At 41.6% G+C, this 26,017-nt stretch overlaps 1 protein-coding gene across 1 annotated transcript; it reads right to left on the reverse strand.

Moving 5' to 3' along the window:
* Positions 1-3,555: 3,555 nt before the first annotated feature.
* Positions 3,556-25,877, reverse strand: dnali1 (dynein, axonemal, light intermediate chain 1). The gene is made up of 6 exons (XM_043717876.2): positions 24,787-25,877; positions 21,180-21,313; positions 15,007-15,176; positions 12,531-12,709; positions 9,266-9,430; positions 3,556-3,877 (listed from the first exon to the last, which is right to left on the reverse strand). The coding sequence occupies exons 1-6, from the start codon at positions 24,865-24,867 to the stop codon at positions 3,842-3,844; spliced, it is 765 nt and encodes a 254-aa protein (XP_043573811.1). The 5' UTR covers positions 24,868-25,877; the 3' UTR covers positions 3,556-3,841.
* Positions 25,878-26,017: the final 140 nt, after the last annotated feature.

The raw sequence follows: 26,017 nt of genomic DNA on the forward strand, positions 1-26,017 counted from the left end.
ATTTTACGAGTGTGCTCAGAAGTGTGAAACCACTGGATGGGTCTGGCGGAAGTTGCTTGCAAAATAGTAACTGGATGAAGAGCTCAACCTTCATTATGACCAATGCTTGGAATTTCTCTGTCTGAAATTTGTCCGGGTCAACAAGGTGAACAGTGTGAATTGACACGGTTATCAAATTGACAGCCTGGATACTTTTAATACTGAAGTATAATAGCAGAGACCTTGCCTGGGTGAAAAGCCTTTACTCATACAATTGTTTGAGAATCCTCTTCCTTCTTCGCCACTTCCCCACATCAACCACTACCACCAAAACCTATATACAAGCTTTCTGGACAGAATCTACTAGTGATTCCACTGAAGACTTAGACTTTTACAGCATGTCCTTGCTTAAATCTGCAAGAAGGCTGCTGTCCAGGTGTCTCACTAGGCCAGTTGGAGATCTGCCAATTGATACCAACAAGATTTTAGAATCTGTCCTCAACAAAGTGCATATCTTGGTTGATCAGTGTCAAAGTGGTCCTGCCATTTGCATCTACTCGCTACTGATGCAACTGGTGCAAATTATAGAACTTCTGGATTTGCTTCAATAGCTGGTTCCTACAGGTTCAGGGAGCCATAAACTACACTTGGCAATCAGTGTGTCATTGGATCATCCAGGAAATTGATTAAAAGGTTTCCACTGGAAAGTTCTTGGATATATCATTGCAGGAATAATGTGGAAACTGGCATAATGCCTTATTTGCTAGCCACGTTTCCCACAGATGTTTGCACCTCCAAAAAGTAACAGCAGATCGTTCCTTGGAGATAAATGATACCCAATATCTATGTGGCTAATGACTCATCAGGGTACAGTGGAAAGGCATAACCAGAGACCAAATTAACTTGAGCAGTCATGAAATGATTGGGTTCTTTGAAGATACTCTACCAACAAGTGTGTGCAGAATGGTATGTGTGCTAAACCTTGCACAACATAGCACAGCAGGAAGCTGAGAATGATGACTGCTATGCGTTATTTTGGAGTGCCACAAGGATCAATGCTGGGTTCACTACTTTTCGTCATTTATATAAATGATTTGGATATGAACATAGGCGGTATAGTTAGTATGTTTGCAGATGACACCAAAATTGCGGGTGTCGTGGACAGCGAAGAAGGTTACCTCAGATTACAACGGGATCTTGATCAGATGGGCCAATGGGCTGAAGAGTGGCAGATGGAGTTTAATTTAGATAAATGTGAGGTGCTGCATTTTGGGAAAGCAAACCTTAGTGAGACTTATACACTTAATGGTAACATCCTTGGAAGTTTTGCTGAACAGAGACCTTGGAGTGCAGATTCATAGCTCTTTGAAAGTAGAAGTGTGGGTAGATAGGATAGTGAAGAAGGCAGTTGGTATGCTTTTATTGGTCAGAATATTGAGAATTGGATTTGGGAGGTCATGCTGCAGCTGTACAGGACATTGGTTAGGCCACTTATGAAATATTGCGTGCAATTCTGGTCTCATTCCTATCGCAATGATGTTGCGAATCATGAAAGGGTTCAGAAAAGATTTACAAGGATGTTGCCAGGGTTGGAGGATTTGAGCTATCAGGAGAGGCTGAACAGGCTGGGGCTGTTTTCCCTGGAGCATCAAAGGCTAAGGGGTGACCTTAGAGGTTTATAAAATCATGAGGGGCATGGATAGGATAAATAGACAAAGTCTTTCCCCCAGGGGGTGGAGTCCAGAACTAGAAGCCATAGGTTTAGGGTGAGAGGGGAAAGAGATAAAAGGGACCTAAGGGGCAACTTTTTCATGCAGAGGGTGCATGTTTGGCATCAGCTGCCAGAGGAAGTGGTGGAGGCTGGTACAATTAGATTAGATTAGATTAGATTACTTACAGTGTGGAAACAGGCCCTTCGGCCCAACAAGTCCACACCACCCCGCCGAAGCGCAACCCACCCATACCCCTACATTTACCCCTTACCTAACACTACAGGCAATTTAGCATGGCCAATTCACCTGACTTGCACATCTTTGGACTGTGGGAGGAAACCGGAGCACCCGGAGGAAACCCACGCAGACAAGGGGAGAACGTGCAAACTCCACACAAGTCAGTCGCCTGAGGCGGGAATTGAACCCGGGTCTCTGGCGCTGCGAGGCAGCAGTGCTAACCACTGTGCCACCGTGCCGCCCACTAATTATTACAATTACAACATTTAAAAGGCATCTGGATGAGTATATGAATAGGAAGGGTTTAAGAGGGATAAGGGCCTGGTGCCGGCAAATGGAACTAGATTAGGTTGGGATATCTGGTCGGTATGGACGAGTTGGACCGAAGGGTCTGCTTCCGTGTTGTACATTTCTATGACTCTAATTTATGCATAAATTCACAAGCCGCCAATCGAATGGCATAAACATCTTTTTTTAATATATTTTGAAAAGTTGCTGTACACTATTGCTCTGAACTAAGGTGACTTAAACGTTGCATTTAAAAGAATAGTATCGTTTAAATCCTAAGATTTACAGCACAATTACTATCACAATGTTAATTCAGAATTTGACACAGTAATAAAAATACACAAATCCAACATTTATTAAGTGAATGTAGTTAAAGGAAAGAAAGTATGGAATCGTACCTCAATGTCTAAAGAACTAATAGTGGATGGATAATCATTTGTTTTTACACCCTTCAAAGTAGTTGTAATTTGATCTGTACCTAAAGTTTGTGCTTCTTTCAGTTTTTCTTGGTTAACTTTTTTTTTATACACTGCTATTGTATGGTCACTTATTAAAGCTGCATGGAATCTGCAAATTCACAGATCATATCTGATACCTTCATGTTGGAGGGAGAAATGCCACTTCAAGCAGTATTTCCAGGAACAAATAAGTTAACTGCTACTTTGAAGAAGAGTTCGTTCTTTACAAAAAAAATTGTCCTTTTTGATGCCATTTTTAGTATTTGTTTTAAAAAAGGTATCAACTGATTATACCCAGGTTTCCCTCTCCCTGTTGAGTTGAAAGATTGGACGGGACAAAAATAGTCTAATTATTATAATTTTAAAAGAGAAATACTTTTTAAATGAAAGAGTTTTAATTGAAACTAGCTCTGGAATTATTACTGGAACACTTCTTTGCGGCACTAGAATAGGTGCAAACTGAGTGTTTATTGCCCTACCATGGTGAATATAGTGTAAACATACAACATTGTCAGGACCAGAGAATACATCATTCCATGGACCTCTTTGCAAAGAGGATTAACAGGGATTATATAAGTGTCACTTGCTAAATAAATTATATATTGTACTTGCACAGTATTTATTCATCCATAGAATCTCTGCTCCATTTCTATTACTAGTCTGTTGTGGTTCTGTTTGCCGAGCTGGGAATTTGTGTTGCAGACATTTCGTCCCCTGTCTAGATGACATCCTCAGTGCTTGGGAGCCTCCTATGAAGCGCTTCTGTGATGTTTCCTCCGGCATTTATAGTGATTTGTATCTGCCGCTTCCGGTTGTCAGTTCTGGAACTGACTGACAACCGGAAGCGGCAGATACAAATCACTATAAATGCCGGAGGAAACATCACAGAAGCACTTCACAGGAGGCTCCCAAGCACTGAGGATGTCACCTAGACAGGGGACGAAATGTCTGCAACACAAATTCCCAGCTCGGCGAACAGAACCACAACAACGAGCACCCGAGGTACAAATCTTCTCACAAACTATTACTAGTCTTTAGAGCATTGAGATTATATTCAATAGACTGAAACCTTTGCCTATATAATAACTTGTAAACAGTTTAAATTACAGTAATAGTATGAGAGCATAGTATACTTAAAAGTCAATATTGGAGAGCAAGTGCATAGTTTCATTTCCTTGGTGATATGATGCCTTCTAGTTGTGCCTAGGATAAGAAAAGAAATTCATTTTGTGACTAATATTCCTTTCAAAAGTGACAAAATCCACTATAATTGGATGATAATTATTTAAGTAACAAGCATAAACTAAGTGCATAAGTAACAAGGCATACAAAAACTATAATTTTTATCTATACATCTGCACAGACATACACAAGTGTGTACGTGTCCAAATTAGATTCAGATTATTACGAACTGTGAAATCATTTAAATTGAACTGTTGCTTTTTTTAAAAAATGAAACATAGCTGGCAAGATCAGCCCTTTATTAAACATTCCAACATGTCCTGGAGAAGGTGATAGTGAGCAGCCTCTTGAGTCACTGCAATTTTGGGGGTCTATGTACATGCACTTTGCTTTTAGGAAGGGAGTTCTTGGTTTTGACCCAGTGACCGAGAAGGAACAGTGATGTAGTTTCTAGTTATAATTGTGTGTGACTTGGAGGGGCACTTGCAGATTGTGGTGTCACCCTTTGTCTCCTACTCTTATTCTTTTAGATGAACATGTTTCGAAGGTGCCGTCAAAGCAATCTTGATGCGCTACTTTGACTTAGATGATGTCAAACTTCTTGCATGTTGTTGGAGCTGCTCTCACCCTGGCAAGTGGAGAGTATTCCAATACATTCTGACTTGTGCCTTGTAGATAATTCACATTGGAGGTTGCAAGACAATGGGAGAGAGTGAAAACATCAATGCCCTGAAACTATTTCTTGCATCAAAGTTAACCACCACTTCAGGGAGTCAGGACAGTAGTGACTTGCTGGAGAATTTCCAGCATCTGACCTGCTTTTGAAGCCATGGTATCTGTAATGTGGGTTCAGTTAAGTTTCTAGTCAATGGTCAATGTTCAGGATGTTTAATAGTTGTGGACTCAGCAGTGGTAATTTAATTAAAAGTTAAGGAGATATGGTTAGATACTCTTGTTGGAGATGGTCCTGGTGTGGCACTAATAATGCAAATGTTATTTGTTACTTATCAGTCCAAGTCAGAATGTTGTGTCAAGAGGAAGCACAGCAGGTCAGGCAGCATCCGAGGAGCAGGAGAATCGATGTTTCAGGCATAAGCTCATCATCAGAAATGTCCAGTTATTGCTGCGTGCAGTCACAGTCTGCTTCAGTACTTAAAGAGTCGCAAATAGTGTTGAAGTAAGCATAAGCAAGCATATCCACTTCTGACATTATGATAAGAGGAATGGTCATTGATGAAGGCCCTGAAGATTGAGCCTAAGACACTACTCTAAGAATCTCCTGCAATAATATTTTGGGGATGAGATACCTTCCAAAACGACACCAGTCTTTGTTTTGCTAGGATGAGTGAAAACTTTTATTTCTGATTGCCATTGACTCCAGTTTTACTACAGTCACCTGATGTCACATTCAATGTCAAGGGAATCACTCTCAACTCCATTCCCATGTTCAGCTTTATTGTCCATATTTTTAATGATATCTGGAACCAAGTGGCCCTGGTGGAATCCAACTAAGCACTGGTGAGCAATTATTGCTGCTAAGTTGTTCAATTATTCAGCAATTCTCAAAAGATCAGCTCTGCTTACATCCCATAGATGCTGCTGAGTTTTGTCAATAATTTCTGGTTTTGTTTCAAATCTTCAGCATCTACAGTTATTTGTTTTATGTGAGTGGTAATTGATTGGATTGCTTTTGTCTTGCTTTGAGGACAGGATGTATCTACATTGCCAGATAGATGCCAATGTTGTAGTTGCACTGGAACAGTTTAGCTGGAGGCATGTTTTGGATCACAAGTCCTCAGTAATCTAGCAGTACATCTTAAATCTAGCCCTATTGAGATGAATGTTATTGTTGCATTTGCCTTCCCAACTGCCAACTGAACCTCCATTTTAACCTTAAGAAAATCCTGAACTAGGACTCTGAAGTCCCTTTGTGCTTCAGATTTCCAAAGTCTTTCCCCATTTAGAAAACAGTCTATGCCTCTATTCTTCCTACCAAAGTGTACAGCCTTACACAGCCATATTGTTTTCCTTCTGCCACTTCTTTGCCCACTATCCTAGCCTGTTCAAGTCCTTCTACAACCTCCTTACCTCAATGGCACCTGTCCCTATCTTAATGTCAACTGTAAACTTAGCAACAATACCCTCAGTACCTTTGTCCACATTGTCAGTATGTGAGTAGTTGTGGTCCTGCCCCCTGCGGAAATCCAGAAGACATCAGCAGCCATCCTGAAAAATACCTCTTTATCCTCATTTTCTGCCAATCAGCCAATCCTCTATCTGCGCTAGTACCTTACCCTAACACCAAGGGCTCTTATCTTATTTGACAGCCTCCTGTGCCACACCTTGTCAAAGGCCTTCTGGAAATTTAAATGGCTCTCCTTCATCTAACTTGTTTGTTACCTCCTCAATGAATTCTAACAAATTTGTCAGGCATGACATCCCCTTGACGTAGCCATGCTAACTCAGCTCTATTTTGCCATGCACTTCCCAGTACTCCACAATCGCATCCTTTATCATAGGCTCTAAAATCTTACCAACCAACAAGATTAGGCTAACCAGCCTATAGTTAGTTCCCTGACTTCTGCTTTCCTCCCTTCTTGAACAGGGGTGTTGAATTAGTCATTTTCCAGTCCTCTGTGAACCTCCCTGACTCCAGTGATTCCTGAAAGATTACCACCAATGCTTCCACAATCTGATCAGCTATCTCCTTCAGAATCCTGTGTGTAGTCCAGTCATTTATCTTTCAGTTTCCCCAGCACTTTCTCCTTCGCATGGCCAATAGACTCACCTCTCCCAATGACTCTCAAAGTTCTGGTATGCTACCAGTGTCATCTACCATGATGATTAATGCAAAGTACCTATTCAGTTCCACCACCTTTTTTTTGTTCCCAATTACTAACTCTCCAGCCCCATTTTCCAGTGGTCCAGTGTCCATTCTTGCCTTTCTCTTAGCTCTTATATATCTAAAAAAAAAACTTTTGCAATCTTCTCTATTATTCCAAGACCATATTTCATCTTCTTCCCAACTTGTTTTGTCAATTTTACTCTGTAGGTTTTTAAAGGCTTCCCATTAATCTTCACATTGAATACTTTTTCTTTTGCTTTTATGCTGTCCCAAAATTCCCTTGTCAGCCATGATTGCCTTGGCCTCCCTTTAGTCTATTTCTCTTTCCTTGGGATGAATTTCTGTTGTGCCTCCCAAATTACCTCTCAGAAATCCCTGTATTGTTGCTCCACTATATTCCCTGCTAGGATCCCCTTCCAATCAACTCTGGTCAGCTCCTCCGCAACATCTTTGCAGTTACCTTTACTCAGTTGTAATACCATCACATCTGACTCAAGCTTCATGCCCTTAAACTATCAGGTGAATTCTAATTATTGCAGTCACTCCCTAAGCAAGTCTACCTCATTGCACATCTCTAAATCCAGAATTGCCTGTTCGTGGTGAGCTCCACCACAAGCTGCTCCAGAAAATCATCATGTACACATCCCATGAATTCCTTTTCTTAGAATCTACGACTCACCTCATTTTCCCAGTCCACTTGCATATTGAAATGTTCCATGATTATTGTAGTTATGTCTTTCTTACATGCCTTTTCTATTTCCTGATTTATTTTCTGCGCTGCATCCTGACTACTGCTAGGAAGCCTGTACATAACTCCCATTAGGGCCTTTTTCTACACCTTCTGATCCTATATTGGTCTTGCTATCAATTTAATTTCATTTCTCACTAACAAGGCAACCCCACTACTCTGCCTATCTGCCTGTCCTTTTGACAGGTTGCATGTCCCTGGATATTTAGTTCTGAATCATGGTCTCCTTGCAATCACGACTCTGTAATGCCCACACCATTGCACTGGCAATTTCAATCTGTGCTACAAGCTCAGTTAGCATGTTTCATATACTTTATGCATTTAAGTACAACACTCTCAGCCCTGCATTGACTGGGCCATTCTCATAGTTGTCCCCTTGACTTTGGAAATCTGAACAACTTCTCCTGATTACCCACCACCACCCCACCCAAGTCGTTTAAAGTGACCACTTCATATACTCAAGTAATGATTGATCTCGTAAATTAATCACCTTGATCTTTGGGCTAAAAGAACATTAATTTTTCACTTATCGTGCCTTAGTCAACCCCCACCTTTTAGCCAAAAATTTTGATTACAAATGGAGTATGACGGTTCAAGAAGGCAGATTGAAGGTAACTATACTTGGGCAAAAAATGCTGGCCCAGCCAGCAATATCAACATCCCATGACAGAATAAAACATAATTTATTTGTATTTACACCCAAGTGCTGCTTAGGTCAAACCTGCCCTGGTACAAACCCACTTATTGACAGAATCATAGACAAGCATAACATTGAAAATGGCAGTCCAGCTATTCATGTCTGCACACATCAATGCATACTAGCAAGGCTACCATTTCACTGTCGTGTGCTACATACTCCAAGCTGGCATTTCTGAGATTGCAAGATGATAGGACAGGATGGACTTCAAAGTCAACTTGTACTTTTTGGCTAAAAGTTTAGACTTAAGAACAGTTATTTTATGTGGGTACACAAAATAGAAAACCGAGGTCAGTATATTTGAGTAAAATTAAAAGGCAATGAACTTGGAAACCAAACATCACAGTGAAGAATATCCACAAATATAAACAGATGGATGATATGAGATTACCAACCAATGTTTGGTGGAGACCAAGTGAGGAACTTTGCAATGCTATTCCATCTGAGAACAATAACAACTTTGATTTCCTCATACATGAGAGAAAGTGAGGACTGCAGATGCTGGAGTACCAGAGTTGAAAAATGTGGTGCTGGAAAAACACAGCAGGCCAGTCAGCATCCGAGGAGCAGTAGAATCGATGTTTCGGGCATAAGCCCTTCTTCAGGAATGAGGGGAGCGCATTCCTGAAGAAGGGCTTATACCCGAAATGTCGATTCTCCTGCTCCTCAGATGCTGCCTGGCCTGCTGTGTTTTTCCAGCACCACATTTTTCAACTCTTTCCTCATACATATTCATTTTAGTTCATTACACAGTTGCTGAATCAGCTGTTAGTGAGCTTATAAAATGGCAATGATCCCTACTTCCTCAGTCACTTGCTCACGATTTGTTTTTGAGTGCATTGAAGATTCAGAAAATATTGAACAAGGTGACCCCAAAACTGAGAAAATGCAAACCCTCATGTTTCATGTTGACATTTAACTAAATAGAGAAAATTTGTTTGTTTCATTGTACCTCAAAATGAGGATTTACCAAAGGGGCTAATTTTATATTATTATATTTAATAATCCTCACCAACAGATGATACCAAAGTTGCAAAGGATAAAGTAAAATATATGGATACTTTGTCTAATCAGTTTGAATTAGAAAATACCAACTATAGCTTAATTTGTTTTGTTTACCTTAAGCTGCTGGTTAGTCCGTTTGAGAAACTGTATTTCTTCTGCATGCTTCTTCTCCTCCACCTGACGTCTTTCATTCTCCCTTTTCTCTATGGCTTCACACTTCGCTTTCTGCTCGTTCAGTTGTCTCTCCAGTTCTTTCTTTTCTGCTTCCAAATCAATGATCTAACCAGGGAAAATATGCTCACAAGTTTTAATATAACATGGAATGGAAAATGAAGTCAAATTCCATTTTGTTTTCTTTTATGAGAAAGAAAGGCTTGTATTTATTGGTTATCCCTAATTATTATTGAGAAGATAGTGGTGTGACAGGCTGGATTGGACCTATACTTCTGATGGTTAGCCAATGTCCAGGATTTTGACCGAGTGTCACTGAATTAGGAGGAGCCAAGATGGTAGCTGAATAGGGCTCCTGATCCAGAGCTTGTCTGCTTTAACTGCTTGTACAGCTTCTTTTCTTGCTTTATTTTTGTTTTTTTTCTCTATTTACCTGCTGGAGGGAGTTTAGTCATGGTGACGGTGACAGCAGTGGCTGGGAGCACAGAGACTTTGACAGTCAGCAATGAGGCAGAACGCTGGTGGTCTATGCCATCACCGAAGCAACTGGGAGCCCTGAGCAAAACCACAGCAAGACTCTGGCAGCCTGTGGTGAGGCAGCTGGTGAACACAAATGGTGGTTGGTGGTAAGACAGTAATATGGAGACGCAGGGATAGAGCTGAACTTGAGGAGAGATCAAGCCCAAGACAGGGAGAGACCGAGCCCGGGACAGGGAGAGACCGGGCCCGGGACTGGGCGAGATCGGGCCCAGTATGCAGAGAGACATGGAGCATGGTGTGGGGTAAGATCGGGCCCTCTTTAGGAGAACTCAACGTAAAGCGACTGTAGGCCATGACTAAAGGACTGTAATTTGTAATTTTTGACATTATTTCTTATTTACCACATTATATTGACAAGAGCTGAAATTTTAACGTTTAAACTTATAGAGTCAAACAAAAGTACAGCATGGAAACAGACCCTTCGGTCCAACCCATCCATGCGACCAGATATCCCAACCCAATCTAGTCCCACCTGCCAGCCCCTGGCCCATATCCCTCCAAAGTCTTCCTATTCATATACCCATCCAAATGCCTCTTAAATGTTGCAATTGTACCAGCCTTCACCACTTCCTCTGGCAGCTCATTCCATACATGTACCACCCTCTGTGTGAAAACGTTGCCCGTAGGTCTCTTTTATATCTTTCCCCTCTCACACTAAACCTCTAGTTCTGGACTCCCCCACCCCAGGGAAATACTTTGCCTATATACCCTATCCATGCCCCACATAATTTTGTAAACCTCTATAAGGTCACCCCTCAGCCCCCGACGCTCCAGGGAAAACAGCCCCAGCCTGTTCAGCCTCTCCCGAGAGCTCAAATCCTCCAACCGTGGCAACATCCTTGTAAATCTTTTCTGAACCCTTTCATGTTTCACAACATCTTTCCAATAGGAAGGAGACCAGAATTGCATGCAATATTCCAACAGTGGCCAAACCAATGTCCTGTACAGCCGCAACATGACCTCTCAACTCCTGTACTGAATACTCTGACCAATAAAGGAAAGCACACCAAACGCCTTCTTCACTATCCTATCTACCTGCGACTCCACTTTCAAGGAGCTATGAACCTGCACTTTTTACCTAAGATTATGTATTTAGTTACTTTGTACCTAAGATGGCACTGTGAATGGCGACATTGTAAACTTGTAACTGCACTACTGTATCCCTGTCCTTGGGGACACATGACAATAAACCTAATTCTAATTCTGAAGAATGGCTATATATTTCCAGTATAGGATGGTGCCTGCTTTTGGAGATAACTTTGCAGACGGTGGTGTTCCTAAGCTCCTGCAGCCCTTGTAGTCCAGGTCATGGGTTTGGCAGGTGATGTTAAAGAAACCTTGTGAGTTGCAGCAACATATCTTTGGTAAAAAAAGAGTAAACGTTTGATGTGATGAACATAGTGATAATCAAGCAGACATTTCCTGTATAGTGTCAGCATTTTGCATATTTTCAGAGCTGTAATCATACAGGCAAGTGGAAAGTATTTAATCACATTCCTGACTTATGCTTTGTAGATGATAGCCAGGCTGTTAGGTCAGGAGGCTCATGCTGCAGGGTTTCTAGCCTCTGACCTGCTCTTAGAGCCACAGTATTTTTGTAGCAGATCCAGTTAAGTTTCAGTGAACCCCAGGATGTTGCCAGTGGCAGATTCAGCAATGGTAATGTTATTGAAAGTTGGAGAGATCATTGAACTTTCTTTCTGAAGATGATCATTACCTAGCACAAATATTTCTTGTGAAATCAGCCTAATCCCTAATGTTGCCCAGATCTTGCTTCTAAGCCCTATTCTGCATCATAATCTGAGGCATAATGAACGCTGTGCCATCATCAGTGAAGAGCTCCACTATTGATTTCAGACAGAAGGAAAGTCATTGATGAACCAGTTGAAAATGTTTAGGCATAGACAGTAACCTGAGATACTTATGTGTAAAATAAGTTGGCTCTAATAACCACAATCAGCTCTCTTTACAGTAGGTATGAAGCAGCCAGTGGAGACTTTCTCCCCTGATTCCATTGACTTTAATTTTGTGAGGTCTCCTTGATGCCACAGTCTACCAAATGCAACCTTGACCTCAAGGTCAGTTCCTCTGGAGTTCAGCTGTTTAGTCCATATGAGGGCAGAGGATGTAATGGAATCTGGAGCCAAGTGTTCCTGGGAGAACTCAAACTAAACATCAGAAGACAGGTAATAAATTTAACATAACATCTCCTATCACTTTACTGCTGATTAAGAGTGGACTCATGGGCAGTAATTGGCCAGAATGGATTGTCCTGCTTTTGGTGGATAGATATACCTGAGCAATCTTTTACATTGTTGAATTGATGTCAGTTATGCTGGAACAGCTTGCCATTACAGCCAGGATAGAGGATAGGGTCCACAGCCTTTCTGGTATCCAATGCAGTCATCCATTTTCTAACATATGGGAAGAATCACATTGACTGAAGACTGAAATCTGTGATGGTGGAGTCCTCAGGAGGAGGTTTCTGCTCGCTGAAGTTGGTTGCAAATGCTTCAAACTTGGGTCTTTTGCAATCAAATGGTGGATTCCACCATCACTGAGGATTAGGGTGGTCATGGCGTTTCTGTGTCCTGTTAACTGTTTGAAAATTACCAACCTACTCACATGGGCACTGAATGAGGATTTTTAAATCAACCCAAATGCTTACCTTCTTTTCCATGTCAGTTTTGCCCTCTTCTGCTTGTAAAGCTTTCCTCATCCCAAAAGCCACACTGCTTTCGTACAGTGTCTGATAGGCAGAAATGGTCATTCGGATCTCATCGCGGACTCGCAGCAACAGTAATCCTCGCTCGGCACAGTTTATGGTCACTTGCCTGATTAGTTCATCTATAAAATCCATTGAAAAATGCAAAACTCAGAAAATATCCTGTGTCTTTCACAGCACACATGTCACAACAACAGAATGCTGTGTCACTTTTTTTTAATGTAGTTTATGTTTTTAAATCAAGTACATGAATGAGGAACACAGCATATAATTTAAGTGCTTACTGAATGTGTGCCTTTTAATGCATTTAAGATAATTTGACTGTTCAGTTGAGTGCTTTTCCATTCAAGGAACGTGCTTGAGTTTGGATGTGATGCTCCAAAGTTGAAGAGCTTGATTACTGTCAGATCCAAGCATGGCACACAGGAGGATTGCCAATGAACACAGAAAGTACAGGAGCACGTAAGTGTCTTTCCAAGTGAAATTGGAAGAAAGAAATGAGGGGGTTACTAACATTTACTTTATTAAACCTCACTAAACAAAGCTGGATTATCGATACTGGGTTTATAAACTCAATACTTAACTACTTTAATGCTAAACCCCTTGAGTTATGAGCATAAATCAGCACAGATGTGAACAAGACCTACCGCATGGCCAAGTCTCAAATCAATGTTAACTCAGATACATAGATGGCAGATGGGCGAGTCACCTGAATCTGACATTTGGCTTCTACCACTGTTTACAGTTGTCCCTTGCCAACTGAGAACACAGAATGGAACCATATTCATGCCTGAGAGATGGGTGTAATAACAAGATTTGTGGCAAGGTTGAGCAAGTTTCTCACTAGGCAGCAGCAAGTTGCCAATTCAGCATTATTGCTTGTTCGATGCCTTCTTAATGGCAAACTTGCCTCATTAATATTCAGCTTTCTCTCTTATCAAACACACCAACAAACTAGATGTCAGGAATTCTTGACATGTAACAAATTGGTACCAGCATGCATTATGGGCACTGGCCACACACATCCCACATTCACAGACATTAGCATCTGACATGAGGCAGTCTCTAAAAATCCTCATGGGACATCTGTGATCCACTTACAGGACAATACTGCACTGAAAATACTCAGTGCGGACTTTACCAAGAACTGTCATTATAATACTGCTGCAAGGATACAGTGCCCCTTCCTCTGCCTTGCTTTGCCATTTAACACATGCACAAACCCAGGAGGCTTATCCAGGTTGGCAGAAGTCCTCAATGACGCCAAGGGACATAGCCTTCACTTAGGCAGTGCCAACACAGTGAGTCAAGGCCAGCCTTGAAAAACACTTCAGGGGTTTAGACACAGTCAGTCACTGAGGAAATCAGAATATCAATGCCCTCCACATAGCAATGAGGAGGCAAAGGTGGGCAATGCACCACCTGTCTTTCTTCCCTATTGTGGGCTGTTTTCCACCTGGGATTTGAGAAAGGCAGAATGCAAGTGGGTGCCACAGCTGTTACTTTTGTTGCAAATAGGAAGAGTCCTGAATAACTGAATAGCTCATGCATAGGAACTGCAGGGTTAGTGGTGTCAGGAGTTTGGAGTAGGTGAGAGCAGTTGGGAGAGATATTGCAGGCAACAGTGAGAGTGGTAGAGTATAAGTCTTGGTGGGACTCTAGTACAGCAACAGAAATAGTGTGAGGTATCAGAGAGAAGATGCTGGCCAAGTGGAGCAAGTCATTCTACGCTGTAGAGTATTCCTCTAGACAACTGAAACTGGCCTCAGCTGGATGGTCTGGTGTTGTAGCCTCCACAGCTGGTCCTGGGCAAAGAGGGTATCCACATCTATACACCATCATTCTGCAGGGCTTCCAGATTCCTGTCAGCATAGCGAGTTGCCAATTTTCTCATTGCTGTGCTGGAACAAATGTCAGGGACTTTGCAGGGCATCTCTGACTGACAGAGTTTTCCTGGGTACATAATGGACTTTTAAAAATGGCACAAGACTTGCTGCTCTTTCAGTGGGTGCCACGTTGCTTCAGAAAGGACACGTGGTAATATTTAGATAAAATCAAATGAGAGGGAAGCCATAAGGGTGGGATGGGTAGTTAATGAGGTAGTTTAATAAGTTAAGACAAGATATTTCACTTCAGGCTTCACAGCAGGAACCAAGTGAAACTTGCACTTAGTCAATAAAACATAAGATTCATCACAGAATTTTAAATGTGTAGATATTTTGCTTCTGCACCGATGCATTAAACCATATTGTAACTGTGTTAAATTTTGTTCTTTGAGATTCACAAAGGGTTTCTGATTAGAGATTATGCAATAAAAGCCAGATCATTGAATTTCTCTGAAGATTTGTTATTAACGTTTGTGCTTATAACAGATTATAACCATATTGACAAATGAGAAACCAGTCCTGAAGAGACTTACCAAAGCATTGAGAGTATAGCTCCCTACGGACAGGGCAAATTCCAGTCTCTCGAGCTTGCCTCTGCTGCAGCTTGAGATCCAGTTGTTCCTGCAGATGGACAACATCAATCCGAGTGCAGGGAGTACTGGATACCTGCTGAATCCACAGCTGAGAATTCTCTGTCCATTCTCTGCAACAAAATGTAAGCCACTGAGAGTTACAAATGAACTGGAATTGTGAAATTATCTTTCTTTTTGGAAATTGCTCTCCATCTGCTTTGTGTTTCTTTTTCTATCAATAGTATATACTTAAAGATTTTGTACTATTCAAGTCTTGTGTCAATCTTCTATTTGGAATATCGTCGAAGCCTGCCAGGATTGAACACAACGATGCCAAGCTGGTAGAGCACTGAACAGATGCACAAAAAAGCTTTCTTCCTACTTCCTAACAATTCTATTTTCCAACTCCATTGTGGAAGAGCACTCGTTCTGTCAGTCAGCCATCTTTGTGTTATCTTGCGTGAGGCTGCCAATCCAGTATCAGATGACTTTTGCTTTATGGTCACTGGGGACTGAGTTGAAACTCACATTCAATGGATAACATTAATCTCACTGGATCAACATCAACTGTACAAAACCTGGGATTCAGACTAATCTTAGCTTGAAATTAAAAGAGAGAAAACTAGAAACACTCAATCAGGTAGGCAGTATCTGTGAAGAGAGAGTTAACAGGCAGGATTTTGAGCTCCCAGAACTGTATAACTAAGGAAGTAGAGATAATCTGAAACTAAATAATGAGGGGCAAGGAATCAAATGTGGGAGGATGTGGCATATTACAGAGTGCAAGAAAGGACAACAGTATTCTGATAAATGGGGGTCACGAAATACAGGAAGGGGCTAAGAAAAACAAAACTAGGAAAAAATTAACAATCGAGGTTAGTTGTTAAAAAATAACAGAGACAAAATAAAAGCTCTGTACCTGAACGTGTGTAACATTCATAACAAAGTAAATGTTTGATGACAACCGACACTGAAGTGAATAAATATGATTGTACAGCATTATAGACACAAGGCTTAAGGATGACAAGGAGAAAGTGAGGACTGCAGATGCTGGAGATCAGAGCTGAAAATGTGTTGCTGGAAAAGCGCAGCAGGTCAGGCAGCATCCAAGGAGCAGGAGAATCGACGTTTCGGGCATGAGCCCTTCCTGAAGAAGGGCTCATGCCCGAAACGTCGATTCTCCTACTCCTTGGATGCTGCCTGACCTGCTGCGCTTTTCCAGCAACACATTTTCAGTTCAGTTAAGGATGACACGGAATGGATCCTTAATACTGAGGGAACATGACGCTGAAGGAAAACAGAATGCTAAGCAAAGGTGAGGGGGTAGCACTATTAATCAGGAATGGCATTTGTGCAAATGTTAGAGATGAGATTACCTTGGTTTAGGAGATCAAAATGTTGAACTTTATTAGGTATAGACAGGCGACATTGACAGGATGCAGAGCTGGGCTGAGAAATGGCAGATGGAGTTCAACCTGGATAAGTGCGAAGTGATGCATTTTGGAAGGTCAAACTCGAATGCTGAATATAGGATTAAAGACAGGATTCTTGGCAGTGTGGAGGAACAGAGGGATCTGGGTGTACAAGTGCATAGATTCCTCAAAGTTGCCACCCAAGTGGATAGGGTTGTTAAGAAGGCATATGGTGTTTTGGCTTTCATTAGCAGGAGGATTGAGTTTAAGAGCTGGGAGGTTTTGCTGCAGCTCTACAAGTCCCTGGTGAGACCACACTTGGAATATTGTGTCCAGTTCTGGTCACCCTACTATAGGAAAGATACAGAGGCTTTGGAGAGGATGCATAGAAGGTTTACCAGGATGCTGCCTGGACTGGAGGGATTGCCTTATGAAGAAACGTTGAATAAGCTCAGACTTTTCTGTCTGGAGAGAAGGAGGAAGAGAGGAGACCTGATCGAGGTGTACAAAATAATGAATGGATAGATAGTGTCAATAGTCAGAGACTTTTCCCCAGGGCAGGATTGACTGGTACGAGGAGTCATAGTTTGAAGATATTAGGAGGAAGGTATAAAGGAGACGTCAGAGGTAGGTTCTTTACGCAGAGAGTTGTGAATGCATGGAATGCGTTGCCAGCTGTGGTGATGGAAGCAGAGTCATTGGGGACATTTAAGCGACTGCTAGACATGCACATGGATAGCAGTGAGTTGAGGGGTGCATAGGTTAAGTTACTATAGTTTATATTAGGATTAAACTTTGGCACAACATCATGGGCCAAAGGGCCTGTTCTGTGCTGTACTTTTCTATGTTCTATGTCAGACCTGGGCATTTTACGGCCCACGGGCCCTTTGGTTGTTCCTGTCTGGCCCGCATGAGGTCAATCTTAAATTAGAACATAAATGAAAAAGTATTAATGCCATGCACGCAATACAACTGTGTTGCTTTTGTTTTGAAAAGGATGCTTTTTTTATTTATGTATGGACATATATGCACGTGTATGTGCGTGTGTGCGTGAACAGCTAAAAGGGATGCTTGCTGGCTAGCCTTCAAAATGTCAGCTCACACCAAGACAAGTTATGTCATATCCCTCAAAATCACCAGAAAAAGCAAACCGTTTTCTGATGGAGAGTTTATTAAGGAGTGTTTGTTGGACTCTGCAGAACTAATATGCCCGGAGCAAAAGGAGGCATTTGAAAATGTGCCCCTCTCCCGATGCACTGTAACGAGAAGGATTGGGGACATCGCGAGAAATCTGGAGCTTCAGCTGCAGCACAAAGCGGTCAACTTTGACTTTTTTTTCCTTGGCTTTGGATGAGAGCTGCAACGTATGTGACACAGCCCAGCTACTCACCTTGGTATGTGGGATAACTACGGACTTTAAAATCACGGAGGAGCTGTCAGCCATGCAGTCAATGAAAGGAACAACAATTGGTAATGATTTGTTCACGGTGGTAAATGCATGTTTGGACACATTGAGACTAAAATGGGACAAGCTGGCAAGCTGATGTGACAACGGATAGTTGTCCAAATCTCACGGGAAAAAATGTTGGACTCTTAAAGAGAATGCAGGATAAAGTAACAGAAATTGACCCTGAACAGAAATTGGTATTTTTGCATTGTATTATACATCAGGAAGTGTTGTGTAAGTCAGTGTTAAAAATTAACCATGTGGTTAATGTTGTAACTAAAATAGTTAACTTCATCAGGGCAAGAGCTTTGAATCACAGGCAGTTTGTTGCACTTTTGGAGGAAAATGAGACTGAACATCGTGACATAGGCACCACACAGCTGTCAGGTGGCTCAGCCTGGACAAAATGCTGAAAAATGTACGGGACCTGAGAGGAGAGATTCAAGATTTCTGTGTGAAGAAAGGGAATGGCATTCCACAGCTTTCAGATGCAGACTGGATTGCAGATCTTGGTTTTGCTGTTGATGTGACTGCACTTATGAATGAACTAAATGTGAAACTGCAGTGTAAGGGCCCTTTTGTGCATGAAATGTACAACTTGGTGAAGGTTTTTATTAGAAAGTTGCAGCTTCTCTCAAGCCAAATGGAGGACAACATTCTCACTCACTTGCCAACACTGAAGGAAACCACATCTTCAGCTGATCACCTCCACAGGTACTCATCTATGTTAGAAGTCACCTATGGTGACTTTTCAAGGCGATTTCAAGACTTTAAAATGGTTGAGAATGAAATGCACATGATTTTTTTCCCCATTTACATGCAATGTGGAGAATGCACCTAATGATGTTCAGCTTGAACTCATTGACCTGCAGTCAGACACACTTCTGGCAAAGTACTTTAGGTCAGTCTCACTGTTTGATTTTTACTCTTCCCTCAAAGAGGAGAACTTTTCACACATGAGGAGGCATGCTCAGAAGATTCTAGTCCTTTTTGGATCTACCTATATATGCGAACAGACATTCTCAGTGATGAAGTTCAACAAATCCAAATACAGATCCTCTATCACTGATGATCACCTCTCAGCTGTCCTTCGCATATCCACCTCAGACATTCAACCAGATTTCAGTGCACTTGTTCAAGCCCAAAACAGACTGGCTTTTTCTCACTAAACAAGTAAAATTAACTGAAAAACATCAAAAGCACTTATTGCTTTTTGTATAGAATTGTTTGTTGTTTTTAATACTGAACAATAATGAAACAACTTCTCATTATTGGGTTGTGAGATTAACATGTTAAAAATAAAATGAAATACTGAAATTATTGTTTTTACTGTTTATTTCTTCTATATTTGACCTACTCCACAATTTCATATTTTTATTGTAACAGAATATCCTTATTCTTTTGATTATAAGTTTCAGTGCAAAACTATATAATTTAGTACATTTTACAAAGGGAGAAAATTAATACTGAGCAAAATTGTGTTCAACTTATTGTTGGTTCAGCCCTCCAACACAACTCAGGTTTCTCATGTGGCCCCTTGGAAGAATTAATTGCCCATCCCGGTTCTATGTTCTATAAATGAGGAACAGTGGGGTAAAGCCACTATTAGAGGGAGTAGTGTACAGGTAACTGTAACCATAATATGCAACAAAGTATTCAAGAAGAAATTTTGGGTGCTTATGATAAAGTGATGGTCATTACTATATATAACTTAATGTATAAGTTGGAAAATTTTGATCAGCAGTTGGAGCCTGTATGAGGAATTCACAGAATGCTAACAAGATAGTTTCTTTGAGCAGCAGGTTTTGAACCAACTAGAGACCACATTGTATTGGAATTAATATTGCGTAATGTGTCAAGTTTAATTTGTGAAGGAAGCTAAATAGGAATGTAAAAATAAATTGAGAAAAATGGGGCACTGTTTAAAAACTAGTGGTCGTCCTTCTCGGAGATGAAGGGGCATTTCTTTCTCTCTCAGGGTTTTGCAAATTCGGAACTCTGCCTCAGAAAGCAGTGGAGATGAGGGTTATTGAATACTCCTAAGATAGGTTCTTGTTAAGCAAGGGAATCAAAGATTATTTGGGGAAAATGAGAACATAGAAGTTGGAATACAAAAGATCAACCATACTCTTATTGGCTGGAACAGCAGGCTCAATGGTTTATTTCTACTCCTGATTTGTATGTTCATATTGGAGTTTGTATGTGTGTTCTTCATAATGATGTATTCAAATGAAGCTTTTGGAAATTTATGAACTTAGTGCATAGTGGTACACCTGTTACTTAAATCAAAATATTGAATGACTTTACATGAAATTGTCCAGTGAATAAAATCAAGGTAGAGTCACCATTGTCCCTGAGGATCATAGTGCTGCTCTTTCAGAGACAGATGGCTAGCGGTAGTTTAACCTGAGAGTTTGAGACAATTGTAACCTCAGACAATGCAGGAATTGAATTCATGGTGTTGGCGGTGTTCTGCACAGCAATACAGCTGTACAGCCAACTGAGATAACAGAACCTCTACAAGTGAAATAAATTATTATCACTGCAATTTTCCTTTTCTTTAAGTTTTTTTTTAAATTTACCCCCCATTCTTACTAATGTTGAATTGGAAAATGTTACAGCTCAGCAAAAACTGCACATCAGAGACAGTGGAGGGGTCCTGACAGAGGCTGCTGCACTGGTGTGGGTTATTCCAGTGTACAGAAGGAGCATAATGCTATGCCTTTGGATGATGTCACTGCAGGAATTGTGTAGATGTAAGATGTAAGTGGGAGCCAAGGAGAATTCTGAGCTAACTGTGTGGAGCTGACTGAAAAAACCATTGTGGATTTCCTGGCCACTGCTGGATGAATAGAATGGAATCAGGAAAGGAAAAACAGTGCCATCCAGCTGGAAAGCAGAAGACAGGTGGAAGATGATCGTATGGGCAAACATGTCGATTACGACAGAGAAGACAAAATAGATGAGGAAGCAAACCAAGATCACCAAAAACACATTTACCCATTGTTCATCTTATTTTCTCTACGTAGAGAAAATACGTGCACAAACTGGTTGCCATATTTGCTTACATTAGACTTGAAAGACGATATTTTAATTTGAATTTTTGAGTTGCTTCTGATTATAGTAGGTTGCAATGCTGGGAAATGTACATCCTGTTACATCCATGTTGTCAAAGCCATTCAACATCTTAGTTGTAAAATGAAATGTTACTTTTTTGTGGACCGGAATCTTCAAATTTCCTAAGTGCCTCTTGAAAGACAAATCTGCTGGTTTACCTGGGTGGCAAAATTGCATTTAAAATCTCCTCTGTCTGCTTGGTGACATCTACTGCAACTGGTTTGGCTTTCGGAGGACTTGGAACCGGTGAAGTCGATGTAGGCTGCTGGGCACTCACTTTGAAGGGACGGGCCTGTAATGGATAAAACACAAATTAACCCTCTCCTGTTCAAAGTGGGCATTTCACTGTGAAACAGTTAACGAAGAAGCCCAGAATACAATGCATTATTTATTTATTTAGTGACATTTCACACCACATTTCTATCACTTCCACTACTTTCTATACCATATTTCAACTAACACAATAGTGTGAGTTAATAACTGTGGGCAACACTGATGTAGGGAAATAGATGGTGACATCTTGCAAAATGTCCAGATTACAGAGGAGGAAGTGCTGGATGTCTTGAAATGGGTAAAGGTGGATAAATCCCCAGGACCTGATCAGGTGAACCCAAGAACTCTGTGGGAAGCTAAATAAGTGATTGCTGGGCCTCTTGCTGAGATATTTGTATCATTGATAGTCACAGGTGAGGTGCCGGAAGACTGGAGGTTGGCAAACGTGGTGCCACTGTTTAAGAAGGGCGGTAAGGACAAGCCAGGGAACTATAGACCAGTGAGCCTGACCTCGGTGGTGGGCAAGTTGTTGAAAGGAATCCTGAGGGACAGGATGTACATGTATTTGGAAAGGCAAGGACTGATTCGGGATAGTCAACATGGCTTTGTGCATGGGAAATCATGTCTCAGAAACTTGATTGAGTTTTTTGAGGAAGTAACAAAGAGGATTGATGAGGGCAGAGCAGTAGATGTAATCTGTATGGACTTCAGTAAGGTGTTTGACAAGGTTCCCCATGGGAGACTGATTAGCAAGGTTAGATCTCATAAAATACAGGGAGAACTAGCCATTTGGATACAGAACTAGCTCAAAGGTAGAAGACAGAGGGTGGTGGTGGAGGGTTGTTTTTCAGACGGGAGGCCTATGATCAGTGGAGTGCCACAAGGATCGGTGCTGGGTCCTCTACTTTTTGTCATTTACATAAATGATTTGGATGCGAGCATAAGAGGTACAGTTAGTAAGTTTGCAGATGACACCAAAATTGGAGGTGTAGTGGACAGCGAAGGGGGTTACCTGAGATTACAATAGGATCTTAACAAGATGGGCCAATGGGCTGAGACGTGGCAGATGGAGTTTAATTCAGATAAAGGCGAGGTGCTGCATTTTGGGAAAGCAAATCTTAGCAGGACTTATACACTTAATGGTAAGGTCCTAGGGAGTGTTGCTGAACAAACAGACCTTGGAGTGCAGATTCATTGCTCCTTGAAAGTGGAGTCGCAGGTAGATAGGATAGTGAAGGCGGCGTTTGGTATGCTTTCCTTTATTGGTCAGAGTATTGAGTACAGGAGTTGGGAGGTCATGTTGCGGCTGTACAGGACATTTGTTAGGTCACTGTTCGAATATTGCGTGCAATTCTGGTCTCCTTCCTATCGGAAAAATGTTGTGAAACTTGAAAGGGTTCAGAAAAGATTTACAAGGATGTTGCCAGGGTTGGAGGATTTGAGCTATGGGGAGAGACTGAACAGGCTGGGGCTGTTTTCCCTGGAGCATCGGAAGATGAGGGGTGACCTTATAGAGGTTTACAAAATTACGAGGGGCATGGAGAGGGTAAATAGGCAAAGTCTTTTCCGTGGGGTTGGGGAGACCAGAACTAGAGGGTATAGGTTTAGGTGCAATTTTTTCACGCAGTGGGTGGTACGTATATCGAATGAGCTGTCAGAGAAAGTGGTGGAGGCTGGTACAGTTGCAACATTTAAGAGGCATTTGGATGGGTATATGAATAGGAAGGGTTTGAAGGGATATGGGCCGGGTGCTGGCAGGTGGAACTAGATTGGGTTGGGATATCTGGTTGGCATGGATGGGTTGGACCGAAGGGTCTGTTTCCATGCTGTACATCTCTATGACTCTATTAAACTAACTAAAACAATCTGTGCAATACAAAGAAATCCAGGCAATGAAAATTTGTGTGCTGTGATAATTTAGCTTAGTTATTGGTTCTCTTGCCTGTGAGTTGAAGTGTGTGGATTCAAGCCCCTTCCCAAGAAATGAGCACATCATTGCAATTTGTATTCAGGCTGAATTTTTAGAGGAGCTAGGCCTGAAAGTCCTTTACATCTTATATGTGCAAATTCAGTTTGAACTTGCAAATTTCACTGTTGTATGGCCTCTGGCAGAAATTCACACAAGATGCCATCATACCCGCAAAGCCAAATATCAGCTGACTATCAACTGGATTTGGGCTGATCAAAATGTATTCATAAAGGTTTAAGAAAAATGGTTTCTGGGACTTCCTTGTACCTGCCCCCAAAAAACAAAAGTTGGTTCAAACAATACTATTTATTAGAGTCCCCATTTCTACTGCAATAAGTCTCAGTAAATACTTTTTCAGATTTTTAAGCCATTTTAGCGTAATTTGAGAGACTAGCACAGTTGGATTGTTGACTTCTGGCTGCAGCTGCAATCATTTGACTCTTTGTAGAGGCTCAGAAAGGATCCGCTGAGGGTATCACAGCAACAGCAACATCAGATAAGTCACCAAAGACAGGTGAAAGAAGTTGGCAAAGGAATCGTGGACAAAGGGGTAGCTATGACAGTAGTTGTTTTCTGGAAATGGGATGTTGGAACCTCAACATGTCAGTGGGTTAGTTTATAAGAAGACTGTGCTGCAGCAGCAGGCAGTCTTGATTGATGGTACCTGTTGCAGGTATGTAGCCAAACTACAAACCACTGCTTGTGGATCTGAAGTAATGATGGCTTTCACTTTCTATACCACAGCCTTGTTCCACATTGCAGTCAATATCAGTCAATGTACTGTCCATCAAGGATAATGCAATTAATCAACTTCGGAACAGAATGTATTTGATTTGACCACTCGCAAGCAGCAGATGGTTCTAAGTCATCTACTTGTTGATGTCAGACCAACAGTTGGTCAGTACTGTGACAATTATGGAACAAAATGGTGCAGAGGTAATATTGGCTATCTTCATCAATCCAATATCTAATGTCATACTTTTACAGAAAACCTTAATGAGGAATATGAGAGAGGCAATAATGGAATGATATTCTATACAGGCACATGAACATTACCCATTCATACTGAGTACAATGGTAAAGGTAAGAAATAATAAAGGTAGTTGCACAGACGAAATGTGAAGGAAGTCAAAGATTAGAGAAGTTGAAAAGGTATAGCTCTATAATCACAGGCATACAGGTCATTACTTGGTGGGTTTAGCTAGGAAAGTCTCAGTGCCCTGGGAGAACAGAAATAGGACCTAAGAGTTCAAATACAGAGAAGTCCGTCAGAGGTGACAGCACTTCAGAATCTTCGATGAAAATGATATTAGGAATGAGATAGTAGTTTGAGAAGATGAAGAGATTGAAGATTTATAACAGTTTTAAGCAGCAACAGCCAAGTCCATTGCAGTGGCCCATTAGACCCATGAGGGCAAGAACTCAGCACAGATGAGCATTTGGTGGGAAGTAAAGGAGGAAAGCTGTATTGAAGCAAAGCAACGAAGGTGGATTTCAAGTTAAAACTGCAGAGTCCTCCTCACCTTTGCAGATTTTTTCTCTACATTCCTGCTGACAAGTAGTGGATGGTCATATTTCAAAAGTGAATCTATTGGAGGAATCATCTTTTGCAGCTCTCCTGGTTTACCTTAATCTCCCTACCTATCCCAGTTCAACTTGGTCTCTCTCCCTATCCCAGTCCCTCTCTCTCTGTAGCTTCCAGATTACTCCCGTCTCTCTATCACGTATCCTTCTCTTTATCCCAGTTTATTCCAGTCTCTATGCCACACTCTCTGCTACTCTCTGTCTCTCTTCTATCTCTCTATTCCTCTCTCTATCTTTCTCTCCCTATCTCTCTCTCTCTCCTTCCTGGATTACTCCAATCTATCACAGTATCCTTCTCTTTATCCCAGTCTCTTTATCCCACACTATCTCTCTACCACCCTTTTCTAACGCTCTCTCTGTTCCTCTCTTCCTTCAATCTGTCTCCTTTTCTCTCTATCCTCTTTATCTCTCTCTATCCAATATACCTTTCTCTATCTCTATCCTTCTCTAGCTCTCTATCCCTCGCTCCCTTTTATCTCTCTATGTCTGTCTCCACCCACTCTCTATCTCTCCTCTCTCTCTCCTCTCTATTTCTATCGTCCCCTCTATTCCTCTCTCTCTCTATCCCACTCTCCTTCTCTCTATCCTCCACTCTATATTCCTTTCTCAACTCCTCTCCCTTCTACCTCTCTATCCCTCAGTCCCTATCCCACTCTCCTCTCTTTATCCCACTCTCTCCTCTCTATTTCAATTGCCCCCTGTATTCCTCTCTCTCTCTATCCCCCTTCTATATTACTTTCTCTACCCCTGTCCTTTCTATCTCTCTATCCCTCAGTCCCTACCCCACTCCCCTTCTCTCTCTCTATCCCACTCTCTCCTCTATATTTCAATCGCCCTCTCTCTATCCCCCCTTCTATATTAGTTTCTCTACCTCTGTCCTTTCTATCTCTCTATCCTTCAGTCTCTACTTCTCTCTCCAGCCCACTCTCTCTCTATCTCTCCTTCTCTCTATCCCGCTGTCTATACTCCTTTCTCCATCCCTCTCTCTCACTCTATCCCACTTTTTTCTATGTTCTTTCCCAGGCGCTGACTCCAAAGCGCGTGCTGTTTCTATGGGAACAAAACTTGGAAACGGCGCAGTTTAACGTCCAGGTGTCTCAGCGTAAAGTGTCCGGAGGGACGGGAACGAGTTGCGAACCGGAACGGACAGTAATGGGAGCCGGACCCGAG

This window comes from Chiloscyllium plagiosum, unplaced genomic scaffold (genome assembly GCF_037043375.1).
Source record: "Chiloscyllium plagiosum isolate Xiang-an unplaced genomic scaffold, Cpla_swu_hap1 HiC_scaffold_30, whole genome shotgun sequence".
NCBI lineage: Eukaryota > Metazoa > Chordata > Chondrichthyes > Orectolobiformes > Hemiscylliidae > Chiloscyllium > Chiloscyllium plagiosum.

Coding starts and splice junctions, on each gene's coding strand:
- dnali1 (XM_043717876.2), bottom strand. CDS start 24,867: ATGATTCCTCCAATAGATTCACTTTTGAAATATGACCATCCACTACTT. Junction 21,314..24,786: donor TAGAGAAAAAATCTGCAAAG/GTGAGGAGGACT, acceptor TATCCATTACAG/GCCCGTCCCTTCAAAGTGAG. Junction 9,431..12,530: donor AAACTGACATGGAAAAGAAG/GTAAGCATTTGG, acceptor TTCCCTGGTTAG/ATCATTGATTTGGAAGCAGA.